At 32.0% G+C, this 15,892-nt stretch overlaps 1 protein-coding gene across 3 annotated transcripts in view; it reads left to right on the top strand.

The window, feature by feature from the left end:
- LOC107438360 (uncharacterized) overlaps positions 1-15,892 on the top strand; it is a 96,465-nt gene that overhangs the window by 45,637 nt on the left and 34,936 nt on the right. Inside the window, exons 1-4 of one of the 3 annotated variants that reach the window (XM_087151040.1) lie at positions 3,374-3,716; positions 7,641-7,826; positions 12,110-12,307; positions 15,572-15,742. The exons of 1 other annotated variant lie outside the window; for it this stretch is intronic. In XM_087151040.1, coding sequence (XP_087007166.1) covers positions 3,641-3,716; positions 7,641-7,826; positions 12,110-12,307; positions 15,572-15,742 — 631 coding nt within the window. In that variant the 5' untranslated portion in view covers positions 3,374-3,640. Of the gene's footprint in view, positions 1-3,373; positions 3,717-7,640; positions 7,827-12,109; positions 12,308-15,571; positions 15,743-15,892 lie in introns of those variants that run through there. One more of the 3 variants, XM_087151043.1, reaches the window with a different exon arrangement.

Raw genomic sequence — 15,892 nt, 5'->3', positions numbered from 1 at the left:
TTAATCATGACTCATAATTTATGGTATTTTTGTGTCCGTTTTTGTTTATTAGACTGTTGATTAACTGTATAAAATTTAGGTTTCGCATGTAATTATTAATACGATTGCCGTGTTTAGAGCAGCCATTTTTTGAAACTTTTCATTTTATAAAAATTACTTAGGAATTTTTTTTAAAAAATGACCTTAAAAAATTCTCAAAATTTTAGGAAAATTTAATGAGCTCTTTTATTCTAAATTACTATGATAAACTAGTTCATTAAATTTATATTTTATCTTCACATTAGAATATTACACAAGATATCACTTAACACTGTTTTTAAAAGTCACTTTATTTAAAAAATTTTTTTAATTTCTTTCTTTTTTTATTAAAAAAAATTGCTTTTCAATTGCCATAACCAAGAGAAGATTTAATCGATGACTCTGATAAGACATCGATAAAAATTAGCTTTTTAATGAGTTATTGCATATAGATTTTTCTATAACTATTGTTAACATTATTAGAAACATAATTTTTTTTAAAAATTATTGTCCATGTTCATTGAAAATATACACCGAAGAGCCATTGCATTATGACCACCTTGCTAATAACATGTAGGACCACCTTTAGCCCTCAAAACTGCTAGCACCCGCAGTGGCATCAATTCCACAAGGTGCTGATTGGTAGTCTGAGGTATCTGGTACCAAGCGCTCACCAACTGGTCCTGCAATTCCCTCACATTGCGAGGGGGTAGCGCGGCAGCACGAATTTGGTTTTCCAAGTAGGACCACAAATGCTCTATTGTATTAAGGTCAGGTGAATTTGGGGGCCAAGACATGACTTGAAAGTCACTGGAATCTTCCTAGAACCAATCCATGAAGATTCGACCCTTATGACATGGTGCATTATCCTGATGGTAAACACCATCCCCGGCAGGAAAAACTGTTGCCATGAATGGGTGAACATGGTCTGAAACTATGTTCAAGTAGCTGCAGACGTCAGGGATCGTTCTATGAGGATTACGAGTCCTAATGTGCCCCATGGAAACATTGTTCCTGGGCGAGAAACCTTGAAAACCTGGGGGAGCCCATTGTTATAGATGGAGGGTGGTCATAATGTAATGGCTCTTCGGTGTATATATCTGCTGATCTTAAATTACTTAAACCGTTTTTTATCATTCTTATGCAAGTTTGTTTAATCTTTTCTTAGTTTTGGATAAGAGCAGTCAAAGCGTAAAAATAGTGATTACTAATTTATTATGTTTGCTATTATAAATTTTTCAAGCGCTTTATTCTTTAAAAAAATACTTTGTCAAATTTTATAGTTCTTGCATCATTTATGAAAACTTTTTATTTTATAAAAAGAGCTTGAGATTTTAAAAAAAAATATTTTTAAATAATTTAAGTGAATTATTTAGCAAATCTTCTAATTCAAAGGTGATTACGCTGTATTTTAATTAGGGTAACCAAAAGAAGAACTCATTATAGTTGCATTTGATATGATACATTTAATTACTTAAAATGAAAAATACTGAACTAAAAATAACTTAAATTTTGTTACCACTGTAAAATATTTTTTTTTTACACCGCGGAGCAAAGTGGCATCTCTGCTATAGAATGTTTTCAAAATTGCTGATATTAAAATTAAAAAGAAGTTACTAACTTCACTTTCACCGTTTTCAAAAGCTTCAAGCATGATTTTACAAAACTGTCAGGATCAATATTTCTTTTTAAAAATATCGATCAATATATCGATGGAGTTTACAGTGTTCGTACAAACCAGAATAATTTAAAAAATAATTTAATTTATTTAATAAAAAAAACTAATAATAGAACATTAGTAGCATCATATGTAAAAAATAGCTTTTTGTCGTGCTTTTAACCCGTTTTGTCCCGAATTTATATATTGAAATGATACAAAAAGTAGTTTTATGGAAAAAGTTATATAATATATTTTCGAAATTAATTGTTTTTTTCTACTGTTAGGGCATTCAAAAAGTCTTTGATAGATCTCAAATACTGGATGCTGGATATTGGGGTTATCTCGGCGTTTGGCGCGAAGCGCCACTAACCGATTCATCGATTCTGTTTTGTTGTATTCTGGGAGGTCCTATATATCTTTGAAGTTGTAGTATGTTGTAACGACAAATCAAGTCCTTATAGAAGTAAATCTTTAGTTGAAGGGAAAATCATCTTTAGAATGGGGAGATCCCCTTGAGTAGAGTTTTATGATAAAGTTAATAGTATTTTGATAGTATGCAGTCTGAGCATAAAAAGGCGGTAATTGGGCTGAAATTCGAATTATCACGGATTATATCAATATCGAACAATTTATTGAAATCTGATGTGGTGCATGTTTTTGCGTCGCTGTAAAATTTTGTGGTCAATTTAGCTATAAAGCAATTGATATCATTAATGTTTAAGTCTTTTCTGAGCAATCTATTGCTAATCGCCCTTGGGGCGCCAGTCATTGTGCGTAAAAATTTACCTTCGGTTGTAGATAGCTTCTTTTTTAGGTTGTTGCTTATAGTAGTGAGGGCTGGGCAAGCATACGTAAGAATTGGTCGAATCGCTTGTATATAGATAGTTCTTTTATTTGCTAGATCAAGCTTTGAATTCTTATTCTCAAAGTACTTGCTCCTTATAATCTAGATCTAATCAGAAATAACTAAACCATTGTGGTATCTGAGAATCTTTTAATTTACCCAGATAAATTAAAATGCTGGAAAAAGTTTCCCACCACAATGAATGTTTTTGAAAAAAGGAACTGTCCTAAATATATGACGCTGGGCGTTAACCGGTTAACTACCTGTATATTTTAATAACTCATTAATAATCATAAATAATAAAGCGCATCAAAAGTTTGAAAAGCTAATGAATTAGAATCTGAATTAAAACATGAAAACTAGTACTATATCATAGTTTATACAGTCTTTAGAAAATCAAAAAAGTGGCGATGATATTCTATAAAGACGCAACTAATACCTAATCAATTGCTTTCCCTTTAAAGTTAAATAATCTATACTCAGATTTTGCAACTCGAAATTTTTACTTGGAAATATTAAGCATAGTATGTAAACTTATAAAAATACAATTTATTTTCTTAATTTATGAAACCACTTTTTACAATTTTTAAATTTACAGTTTGCACCCTGATATTAGAATATTTTCAACCGTAAAATTGAATTAAATCGAATGTTCTTTGTTTAAAACTATTTCGTCATAAATTCTTTTAAAATTCACTGCAGTCTTTCTATTTTATGCTCAAATGAGTGATAGATGCATTTATTATTGCGTCAACTTACTTCATAATATAATTTCTTAACAACAAAAAGTTGAAATCGATTAAACCGATCAGTCAACGACTTTATCTTTGCGAACTGAGAAATTACTTGCTGGCAACTTTGTTAGTTAAGTCTACGTGAAGTGTGAATCGTTGACCAGACTAGAAGTCAAGTTAATCTGTCTCGTATTTCAAGGTCCGTTCAAAGGTTGTGCAGTTGTCTGTAAATAAGATCTGATAGTTTCACTTTCGCCTGGTAAGAGTATAACTTTCTGAAACATTGTTCAAACATAGCTGAAAATCATTTTTTGTTGAAAGAAAACATCACGTATACGGATATTACTTATGAAGAGGTTGTAGTGTTTTGTAACTTTCCATAAAATGAGAACATTTCTAATTGTTCTGTGGATGGTGATTTTCGTCACTGAAGTAGTGCATGCAAGTGTGTATAGTATTGGTGAGAATTTTGTTTATTTATTCTTTAACCTCTACGAGACGGGCGAGTCATTTATGCATTCTCAGGATGTCGATAATCAGGATAAAAAAAGATAAAACTGGTAGCCAAACTATTTTTTATAGCAGTTTATTCGTGGGCGGAGTTATAATTGTTATTTACTTAATTTACCACTACTTAGTTTGAATTAAGAATTATATAGATACACTCAGTGTTGCCAGATTGGGCTACAAGTAGCGGATTGGGCTACTTTTAAAAGTCCCCGCTACTGAAAATTGAATTTTCGCTACTTGCTACTTTTTGGGCTACTTATTATTTTTCGAACGCTACAAATCTTAAATATGCGCTACTTTTTTTCCTTACTGAAATATATAAATATTTTTCAATTTTTTCCCTTCCTATTATAAAATGATTCTGAAAGTTTGCAGCTTCTTTACCATTTTTAAAAAGGACATTTTTGTTGTTGTTGAAAACGTTCTCGCTTCAGTTTTGTATTCTTGATATGTTTTACTGATGGAGTCTATAATCTTTCCATGTTTATGTTTCAAATCGTAGACTCGGGAAATCGCAAAGATATATATGGAAAAATGCACGGAGAGTATGATGGGGAAAATGTTTTTTAACTCCAACTATTATCTGCTGGACATATCGTTTATCTGCTGGAGAAAAAAAATCACGTTACTCGCTTTGAAACTCAGAAAAATTAAATCCAAAGTCATTAAACCTGATGAATGAAAATAGTTGTTGTGAATGACAATGAGTTTCCAAAAAATATCGTACTGTTAAATGCTTTTTAGTGAATTCATTTCACTTTTGTAAATCACCATCTATTCACAGTTTCACGAAAAATAGGAAAATTTTTATATCTCTCTAAAGCTTAGATTTGCCCGTTGTAAATGATGAAATTATTTTTTTTTAAAGGAAGCTATAATATGTATTGCTATGGTTACAGTTTTTATTTTTCACCTCATTTTGCCAAATATTTAATAAATAAATTAAACAAATAAAAATGAAGTTTTGGATAGTTATCATATTAAAATAAAATTCGTATTACCAAACGCAAATGATAATCAGAATTGGCATCAAGGAGAATGACATGAAGAAATATTTCATAGAAGGCCAAGGCCCACCCAATGATGACGATGAAACGCAAAAGATGGATTTTGTTTTTAAAACAAAAATTATATACTATGAAATTTCAAATAATAATTAACTACAACAATAAAAATGACTAAGTTAATTGAAACATAATGCACTTAGGGATCAGGAAAATTGAATAACGACAATTTTTTTAATTCGAAAATGTCAACATTTTAAACCTTTTTCGAAACATTTATAGTAATTGCAAAATAACTAGGAAAGATAATTACTTTAAATGATAAACACGGTAATGTATATGCTGTGTGTTATAAAAGGAGTTTAGAAAATTATTAAAGCTACTACAGTGAAACTAGCGTAAACTGATCAGAAGTGGAACAAAAATTTGATGGTTTTATAATAGAAGTCATTTCATAAAAATGATAATAAATTGTTTTTACCAGTTTTGCACTTGATCATCAAAATCTTACATAGGTGATTAACTTATAGAGATGGTCAACTTAACAGGTTTCACTGTGCAAGTAAAGTAAGCACAGCAACTAAGCGAGCTGCGAGAAAAGAAAATATTTACGAGAATTTAGCGCAAATCTATCTTTTTATCATTGTTTTTTTTTTTAACTTTACAACAGATGTTACGGCTACTATAAATGGAAAAAAAATTAGTTAAAAATATTTGTTGCTTCGTAGACGCTTTAAAATACTGTTTTATACGTGGCCCAAATCAAAATATTCATTTGTTCACTAAATTACTATCAAAACTATTCTCAATCGAGTTTGAAACAATTATTGATGCTGTTACAAAGAAAAGCAAAGTCATATTTCTCATCTGCGAGTTGAATGTTTGTACTTAGTATTGTTTCGAACTTCAGAGCAGAAATGATGAAATAAATTATCGCTTATCAAAAAAAGATTTTTTGCCTTATATTTTTAAATACACACAGATGTAGACCCATGAAGTTGAACTTTTCTGAATTTCTTGTTGGAGATTGGGTCCTAGTTAGATCTTAGTTTTAATTTCCTCGAAACGCCAGATAATTTTTACTTAAAAAAAAATTAGCTAGTGAGAACATTTTTATGTGCGAGTAATTAAGGTTCTTGAGGTTGGGGAACGAAGCGAGCTGAGGTCGAAACCTCTTAGTATTCTTATGCAGCTCAAAGACCGCACCAACATTAAAATATCGAAGACAGTTCCGACTGATTTTTACACATAAGAAAGCTTGAAAAAAAAACGAGCTATCCAATGTTATTATAATTTTAATGTTTTCTGGCAAACGGCGCTGTTTTACAGAAAAATAGCCAAATAAATTAGAGCACTCAAAACATGGCAAACTTTACACTTTATTTATGCTGTGATATTAATTTTGTTAATATATATATATATATATATGATTTATTTTTGGGCTACAAAATGTTAGAATTCGCTACTTTTGGAGCTCCCATTCGCTACTTTTAATTCTTAAGTTCTGGCAACACTGGATACACTTTTAACACACTTGACTTGGATGTGTTAGATTTAACACGTTCACGCCGGGGAAAGTGAAAATACTGGTAGAAGAACTATTTCAATATTACATAATATTCGGGAGGAGTTAATCTATTCTCAACAATAACAATGCACTGAAAGGATATTAATCACGGCGAAGAAGCAATTCAATATAAAAATTGCATCCGTTAAAAACAATTGGTAGTTATGGATTTTTATTATTCCCGGAAAAAAACTAAAAAATGAAATTTATTTTTACCAGTTTACTTCGGTGTGCTGCCAAGATGAGACAATCTAGCGTGACCCACCGGTGGGTCACCCCGGCGTGAACGTGTTAAAGAAAAAGCAAAAATAAATCTGTCAAATTAGCTATGCCCAAATTGAATCAACCGTTTTTTAATTTTTTACTATCTTGATTCGGATTCCGTACAAATGCACTTATAACTCACTTGTCCCGAAAAGCAAAGAAAAATTAAGGATTGGATTGAAAGCTTAATAAGTTTTATGAATTGCGCATAAGCTGCAATTATAAAGAACCGATATTATGAGATAAAAATACAGGGAAATAAAAAACATTTAAAAAAAAATCCTGTAAAATCTTATGTATATATATATAAAATCTACATAGGTTACAATAATACTAAATTATTAAGGATTAATAACTTAATAAGTTTTATTAATTGCGCATAAGCTGTAAATATAAAGAATAAATACTATAAGATAAAAATACAAAGAAAATAAAGAAATGAAAAACTTTATTTGAAAGAGAAAAATTAATATGAATAAATAGAAAAAATTTTAAAAATTCAAAAAAAGTCAGAAGACAAACCAACGAAAAGGTAGAACCTTATTGTCAGCTCACACGATTAAATCCGCAAAAAAACTGCAAATTATTTTTAAATTTTGGCACATTTTTAAATTTAATTTACTTTTATGATCCGTTTGTAATATTTTCGTACCAAGGCATTTTATGGGACATTCCACACTTTTTCAATTTTTTTAAAATAATAATTAGGTATCACGATGTACTTTTTCTATACTAGCGACGTATACTTTAGGTAACTATAAGTTCTTAAAATTTTGAGAAACAAGTTCCAATGCAGAAATCAAATAGTATGCAACTTTTTCTCGGTGGCTCTTAATTAAAAAAAAATTCTGCTGTTTCGGTGTAGTTTCTGAATTCATTTAAGGTGTCAAATACTAGGATATATTTCAAACACATCAAAGTTGGTATCAAGTAAAATGAACTGGGTTCGCAGAGAAAAATATATAATATTGTGTATTAAAAATAGAGAATTTTTAATGTGTCAAAAGCTATTCTTCTTTTTTTTTGTTTTTTGAAACAGCTCCTGGTTATTGTCATTACAATGGAATGTTACATCAGCTAGATGAAAAATGGTATCCCGATCCCTGTACATCATGTGAATGCCTCCCTGGAGACAATTACAAATGTTACAGAGAATCTTGTCCTTACATGGAATGCAAAACAGAGAAGTACGTTGTTTTTGGAGAATGCTGTCCCAAATGTAGAGGTAAGTAGATCACATTTTTTTGTTTTGGGTGCATAATTGGAAACATCCAGTAACTTTCTTAAATGGTATGATTGTATTTGGATATGACAAGTATAAGTCCTATTAACTTAAATCTTTAATTTTGATTATTTTATAGTGTCCACCTTATTATTAAAATTTGGTGATACCAGTTTGTTAAATATTAACCTCGCGTAGTTCGACCATTGAACCTATTTGGGTTACTGCGTTCCACTTCTATTTTGTATCACCACATTTCGTAAACGATCATGTTCCCCTTAATTTTATTAATACCTTTAGATTCTATTTTGGGACTTCATCTGTTTGTTTGTTATTTACTTTGAAATCGATAGTTTTTTCATTTTCTATTTTTTTTTTAAACTGATTATAATCAATATCCAAATGCAGTTTCATTCTATTTCAATATACACTCATGGACAAAAAAATTAGCGCACCAAAGTCGTCAAAATGAAACGTAATTTTACATACGTAATGACTACTTTGATTTAAGTAAATGATTAGAAAATCAAAGATTATCGTTTTTCTTTGATTTTCTAATCATTTACTTAGATCAAAGTAGTCGTTACGTATGTAAAACTTCGTTTCATTTTGACGACTCCTTTTTGGTGCGCTAATTTTTTTTATCCGTGAGTGTATTATATTATTGTTGTGGAGCTCTAATACACGTTCCGAAAACAATTGAAGTCTTTAACTCATTACTTCAGTCATCTCATTAAATTAAATAAATATTATTTCGCAACAATTTATGTTTTTTTCTTGTTTTTAAAATGTAACAGTAATATTATAAGTAGATGAGACGGGCTTAAGCGGACGCAAGTTTTAACCATATCTAAAATTTTTTTTCCATTGACAAATTTGCGCTAGCTTCATTTCAGAGAACTAAAGTAGACACGTTTTCAAAATAATTATTACTATAAAGAAAACAAGTAAAATAAAAATGGAGCTAGCTAACTTTACTCTAAAAATGCAGTCTTGAATAAAATAACCCTAACTAGCTTTATATTAATTTATTTTAAATCCTGTTTAACCCTTTAATGAACCATTTATTTCTAGTAAAGGTAAATTAAAATATTTTTGGAATTGAAATTGTTTCAAGAATAGTAATTGATATAAGAAAAAAAACTCATTTAGTTTATAAAAATGCCTTTTTTTGTGGTAAATATATTTAATACGACTTATTAGGAACTTATTGACTTTTATTTTTCTTTATTTATAAAATAAATTCTATAAATACTACAAACTTCAAAAGGAATTATGTATTTTATAACTTTTATACGTTTTTTAAACTAACAAATGGTTACCAATTTATTCAAACGCACTTCAAGAATGCTGAAGTTATTAACAAATGGAAACCTAAATTAAAAGTGGTGAAAAAGTGGTGGTAAGTATACTTCCCACTGCCTTCGAAAAGGTTAATGCGAAATGGGCAATTTGTTTTACTTCAACGTGAGATTTGTCGTGAATATGGGTTGAATTTGGAGTGGTAGCAATTGCTATTCTTTACTTACTTTGTGAAGTGGTAGCAAGTGTTATGCTTTACTTACTTTGTGAAGTGGTAGCAATTGCTATTCTTTACTTACATTGTGAAGTGGTAGCAAGTGCTATGCTTTACTTACTCTGTTTTTGATATTATAAATTTGATTTGGGCAACTGGATTTACAGGGTGAGCAGAAAAAATTATCCCAAATAAGAAACTGTTATATGTCGAAACCCACTGTACATAATTTGTTCGAATTTTAACAATTAACAAAACTAACAACCTAACTTGCTCTACGCACACTGTAATTTTGACAAATTTTGTAAAACATATTTATTTAAACTTTTTTTGTCGTTTTATTTTACTTCTGGGGCGATTTTTTCAGATCATTCTCTATAAACAACTTAAACAACTATACCTGATTATAATGTAGTGAAGTTAGGCGATAGCAAAATTTAACAAATTTTGTTTACCAAAATTGTTATTGCACTAACACTTTAACTATTGAGGTAATCTTCAGCTCCTACATCGATAACTATGTAAATACTGTATCAGTGTTCCCTACAATTCCCAGAGATGCCAACTTGCTCCGGACAGCAAATATATATTTTAAAGTGGTAGTTTATCAATTGAGATTCTTGGTTTAATAAATTCAATTTAGTAGATTTTTATCCACCACTATTTCTAAATAATTCGTAGGCTTATATAATTCACTACTTTACAGAACTTTCGTCATGCTATACCAGTTAAAAAGCAAACATAAACAGTCAACTTATTGCAAAATTTACTTTGTAGTTAATTACCGTTTTTTTAATTATTTTGGCGTGTCCGGAGCAGTTGGCATCTGTGAATTCCTAGAAAAATATAACGTTTGTAGTAAAATTGAGACGACAAACTTTGATAATTTGTAAACACTACTTCTTTATTTTATTTTATAACTGTCGTCGAACAGTCGACCTAATTTTTTTTGGTTTACGACTACTAATGTTCAATTCCGTAGCTTTGTAATATTGAACCCAATCCAGAAGACAAGGTAACTCCTGGATCAAGTATTGGGGAAAATTTGCCTTCGTGGAGGACTTTTTGATGGAGCTAACCCGCATTTGCGTTACATGGAGAGGAAGACCACGAGAAACTCCCACGGTAAACCTGACTGCAAGGGACTCTAACACATGGTCCGTCAACCACTCTACCACTGAGGATATTTTACGCCAGCTCTGTGGTCGGTGCAAGCCGGATGCGGAATTCGTATCGACTAGGATTCGAACCCGGTTCGCCACATTGGAAGACGAACGCTCTATCCCCTGGATCAACTATTAGAAGAAATTTGCCTCCGTGGAAGATTTTTTGATGCACTTAACCAGCATTTGGAGAGTAAAACCACAAAAACCTCCCATTGTTAGCCTAACGATAAAGGGACTCTAACACATGATCCGTTAACCACTGAGGAAATTTCAGCACTTTGATCGGCCTCGAGCCGGATGCAGAAATCGCCAACGTTGCGATTTTAACCCGGTTCACCTCATTGGGAAGTGAACGCCCTACCCTCTGAGCCACCAAGGATCTGTAAATACTACTGAAAAAAGTCTAAAATGTTAATTGGGTACTCGCACTTCAAGACGAAGAAGACCTCCCATGCCCACACATGTGACCTATGACAAGGCAACGGAGTTAAACATCATTAATCGTAAACCCAAATCGGGTTGGCTGTTCAACGACGATTATAAAAATTCATTAGTGGGTCTATCGCTCCTTTCTTCACAGCTGCATTGAGGTGATCTCTTCATAGGATTTTGCTTTTAATGTTGGCAACCAGATTATTAGCTTTGGTCATTGTTTGTATGATCTCATAAAGAATATTTATGATGTTGATGCGTTTTCTTTGCCTATTTGATACCATGAATGACAATTTTCCATTCAGCACACCACTCCAATATCCGGGACGCTAATTTACAAACCAGTGGCGTTTAACGACTCTCTCTCTCTTTTTTTTTAGAGATTTTTCTCTGGATTGTAATTGGTCGCAATTATAATGTAAGCTTTTATTTGTCTTAAGATTTGTTACTTGAACTTTAAAAAAAGCCAAGAATCAAATTTTTAATTTTAGAAAATGCCAAACAAGAGAGAGGGTCACCAAACGCCACTGGATTGGAAAATAGCATCCGGGGTGACTTTGTAGATATCGCCAATTACCTTTTTCGGTAGATGAATTTGATGATTAATGTTGTATCGTCAGGGTTAAAGACATTGTGATTATTATTGACAATAGGGAAGTGAGATAAGAAAAAGTGCAAGTTCAAGTCTGATGCTTTACTTAGTTAAGAATAGTATGATATGAATGTGGCATATAAGAAGGCCTCAAAAACAACGAGGAACGATTTTAAATCATTGTATATTCGTGACCTACCGAGAAACGTCTTTTGAAACTTATTTTGTAACTCTTCAATTATGCTCAAATATAAAACGAGATTTTATGAAGTCACTTTGTGCTGTTGTTTTTCATCTACAACTGAAGTACCCTAATAGTACTGTTTGACTTTCACGAGAACTCCTTCAGAATCTAGACCTTCGTGGTTACTGTTGTCACGAAGATATAGGAGTATGATATTAACAAAAATTTTGTTTCCATAGCAACAGATTTCTCTCGAAAGTTGAACAGTAGTCTCCTTTTGTGTTTCTGACTCGATATTCCTATTAATTTTTTTAAAATATTTATTTCCAATAAATATTTGTCATTATAATATGTCTTTGTTACATACTTAATTACTAAAATCTCCTCTTCAAATAGGTTTCAATGAAACAGGTGAAGATTGTAACTTCTTTGGGCATTTACTTAAGGATGGTGAAGAAATCAATCCTGATTCCTGTACCTCAGTTAAATGTGTTAGTGGAGCAATAAGGCGGGAAAGTAGAAAGATCTGTAAATATATGGAATGCGAAACTGAAACATACATGCCTCCTGGAGATTGCTGTCCTAAATGTAGAGGTAAGGAGGAAAAATATAAATAATTAAAAATCATTATTAGGACACATGTCACAAAAAAGGCACAATACGTAAATAATTAGAAGGCAGATAGAAATTGCTTAAAAAATTGTGGTTTGTCCCCGATACCTGAATTTTGCCCCCTCCCCCAAACTGAGCCTCATCTGCTATCTCTAATACCTAGATACTCCACCTTTACCCAGTACTAATATCTAGTTTGCCCCCTCGACTGAGGGGAGGCTTAACCGCCGTCTTGAATTTACTTTTTTTTAAAATATTATATTCGTCGTTGAACAGCCGACCCAATTTTTGTGCTTACGACTACTAATGATCAACTCCGTAGCCTTGTTATTTTGAACCAATCCAGAAGACAAGGAAACTCCTGGATCAGTACCACCAGAGGTATTGATTTGTTATGGGAACCTGGAGGACTTTACGACTCGACAGATTTAACGTGCATCAGTAACCATTTACTACACAGAGAGTTTTCCACCGGCGGGGATCAAAAACACGAGCTGTTGGATGCTATGTGCCCTACCAACCAGGCTATCCCAGCCTCATCTTATAGATATAGTTTTGACCCGGACGTGATTTGAACACGCTACCTTCTGATCTTGAATTTACTGAGTAGAAAGGGAGTTGAAAGGGGAAAAGTTAAAAATTCACTATGTAACCAAGTAAGATAAATGTTTCCTGCGTACTTTTTTTTAAGCTGAATCAAATGAAAAAAAAAATCAGTTAGATAAGACTAATAGTTCAGAAGTTATAAGTGATTTATTTAATATGCATGAAATACAAAAAAGCGCAATATTTCCTTGAATCTATTTAAGCTTCCTAAACCTGAACAAATGAAGTATTTTTTCCATATATATTTGTCTTGCTCTGCGTTGAAGGAAACCGAAAAAAATTCGCTTGGATTCATAATTCAAAAGTTATTTAAGATTTCATATAAAGTACAGTTTTGGACTTGTTTGAACTCTGGACTGATTGATCTGAAGTGACTCTGATCTGGACCGACTCTGACTTTGGACTTGCTTATTTTATTTACAAGTAAAGTAATATAACTAATAACAAAGGAGAAGCTGATGAAGATATGCATCAAATAGATCAAGATGCTTGATGAAGCGTTTACGATATTCTGAGTTAATTCTAGAAAAACAAAATCATAACTAACTCAACAAAAAGTTAGAATTTTCAACATTAATTTTAAATCTGTCCTACTTTATGGTTCTGAGCACTGGCAGGTGATGGCACTGCCATAAAAATAATATGAGAACTTCAAGTATTTATTAACAACAGTTTTAGAAGAATCTTAAGTATCAAGTGGTTCCATGAAATTTGTAGCGCAGAAATCCTTAGAAAAGTAAAAAAGAAACCAAATGAACTAGAAATTAAAAACGTTAATGGACATGAATTGGCCATGTTCTATGCAAAATTGAAAAATTTAAAGTAAAACAAGTTTTTTATCGGAATCCTCAGGGCAATGGAAAAAGAGGAACACCTAAAACTACTTGACGGAGTGCGATTGTAAGTGAATTGAAAACAATAGTAAAGACATGTAGAGAGGCAAAATATCTGCCCACAAACAGGTGAGATGGAGAGCTATGATAGAAATATATGGTCCATAAAGCTATGATATGCTCCAATTCGAAAAAAAAGAGAAATATGTATGTACGTAAAGTAATGAATCTGTAGAATTTGTATTCGCTGAATCGAATAAAATCAAAACTAACTCGATAAATGTTATAGTTAAAAAGTTATGTGAGTTTCAAACTTTAAAACGTAATTCTTAACTTATATATTTTTACGCATATAATCTTAGCTTCGAACCTATTAATTCTACTGATTTAGTTTTGATTTTATTGAATTAAACGTAAGTACACAAAAGACACAACGTTTCACTTGTTTAAATAGCAATGTCAGATGAATAAATTTGCACAGGTTCAAAATTGTATTTTTTATGCAGAAAATCCTTATAGCTTCTTATATATTGGTTCCAACAGCTTGGTCATTTTAGTTATGTCATATAGTTAGTTATTCAACGTAAAAATACTCAAGATTCAAAACTTCCCTTTAATAATGCTAGATGTTTAAATAGGATGCAGATGTAACTATGTCAGGTGTTTAAATAAGAAACATTACGAAAATGGTCTATAAAGAGTTCTGACTTGATTATTGTACCACATTTCGGTTCCATAAGTGATTAATCTTTGTGTACTATTTTGGAAAATGAATTTTTTAATGTGTGGGCTCATACCTCAGTGTACTCCAGAGATTCTATTCAGTTTGGAAGATAGAGATTTTAACATAAAGCTTATCCAAATGGGGCAACCAGGAGAGCTGACAGTTGAAATGGTACCCAAGGTAAATTATGGCTGGGATTATGGATATACTCTGTACCCCAAGTTTTACGGTTGGTTTCCAGGTGATTTTGTTTAATTTCGGAAAGACTATGGCTTGTGTTTTTCCTACACCAAATTTCAGGTTTTCTGCTTCTGCCCATTTCTGAAAGTTCTCTAGTACGTTGGTCATTTATGGTCTTAATCGATTTAATATTGATCACGAAATCGTAACAAAGAAATTGTCATTTTTTCATTCATATTCCTGTCTTCTTTTAATTTTATATTGGCGATGAGTAGCCACAGGATTGGACCAAGGCTCAAACCCTGTGGCTCTCCAATAGTAACGTTTTGTAATATCTATGTATTCTGCATTGAGTGGCTCACAGATCTATTATCTAAGAAACTTCTAATAAAGTTCGGTAGAGTGAAACTACAATCATTGTTAATTTTTTCTCTCCAATGCCCACCTGTGTTAACATCCGTCAATTCAGGTACATACAGGACGATTTTGTTGGCCTCTCTTTCAAGGGCACCATATTAGGTGGGCCAACGTCGCTCCCACAGTGAGGACAGATAGTACAGAGAAGGAAAGAACATCCATGCCTTGCCCGGGATTCGAACCCGGAGCCTTTCTGATGCAAGGACAGTTCCCTGTCCCTTACAAAGGCCGGTCGGCTACAATCATTGTTAATTTAAGGACGAAATATCCCATGTAGTAATCACCTTTTGCATTTGTAACTCAATTATTACATTTTGTAAACAACATTGTTAATTTAATGATGAAATGACCCTTTCAATGGCTCTAGCTATTTTTTTTTATACCTTTAGCTTTTATGACTCAATGTCGACTGTTAAAATGAAATTTAATTATTTCCTCCTATTTGTTTTAAACTCAAATCTCCTCTATCTCTTTTATTCAAAATAGGTCATGATGGAAATAGTTGTAATGTTGATGGTGAGCTGTTTCATCACTTTGAAGAATGGGAACCCAATTCGTGTGCCTCATGTATGTGTTCCAAAGGACGCGTGTTATGTGGAACAACACGGACATGTAGCAGCGAATGGTTTAGCAAGAACCTTTCAAAAAGAAGACGAAGTAAATATTTATTCTTTTTATAGTTTAGTATTAGTTGTGCTGACAAATACAGTCTGCGAAAGAACGCGACTTATATACGAGGCTTAGGGATGCCCCAGTCGACTAAAAATGTAAAAAGTGGAGACTAGTAAAAAGCAAAAATCTGTGAAA

Source organism: Parasteatoda tepidariorum, chromosome 9 (genome assembly GCF_982258835.1).
Source record: "Parasteatoda tepidariorum strain Cologne lab strain chromosome 9, Ptep-v5.0, whole genome shotgun sequence".
Classification (NCBI taxonomy): Eukaryota; Metazoa; Arthropoda; class Arachnida; order Araneae; family Theridiidae; genus Parasteatoda; species Parasteatoda tepidariorum.
Note: the sequence above shows the minus strand (reverse complement) of the source record. Positions and strands in the feature narration are given on the sequence as shown.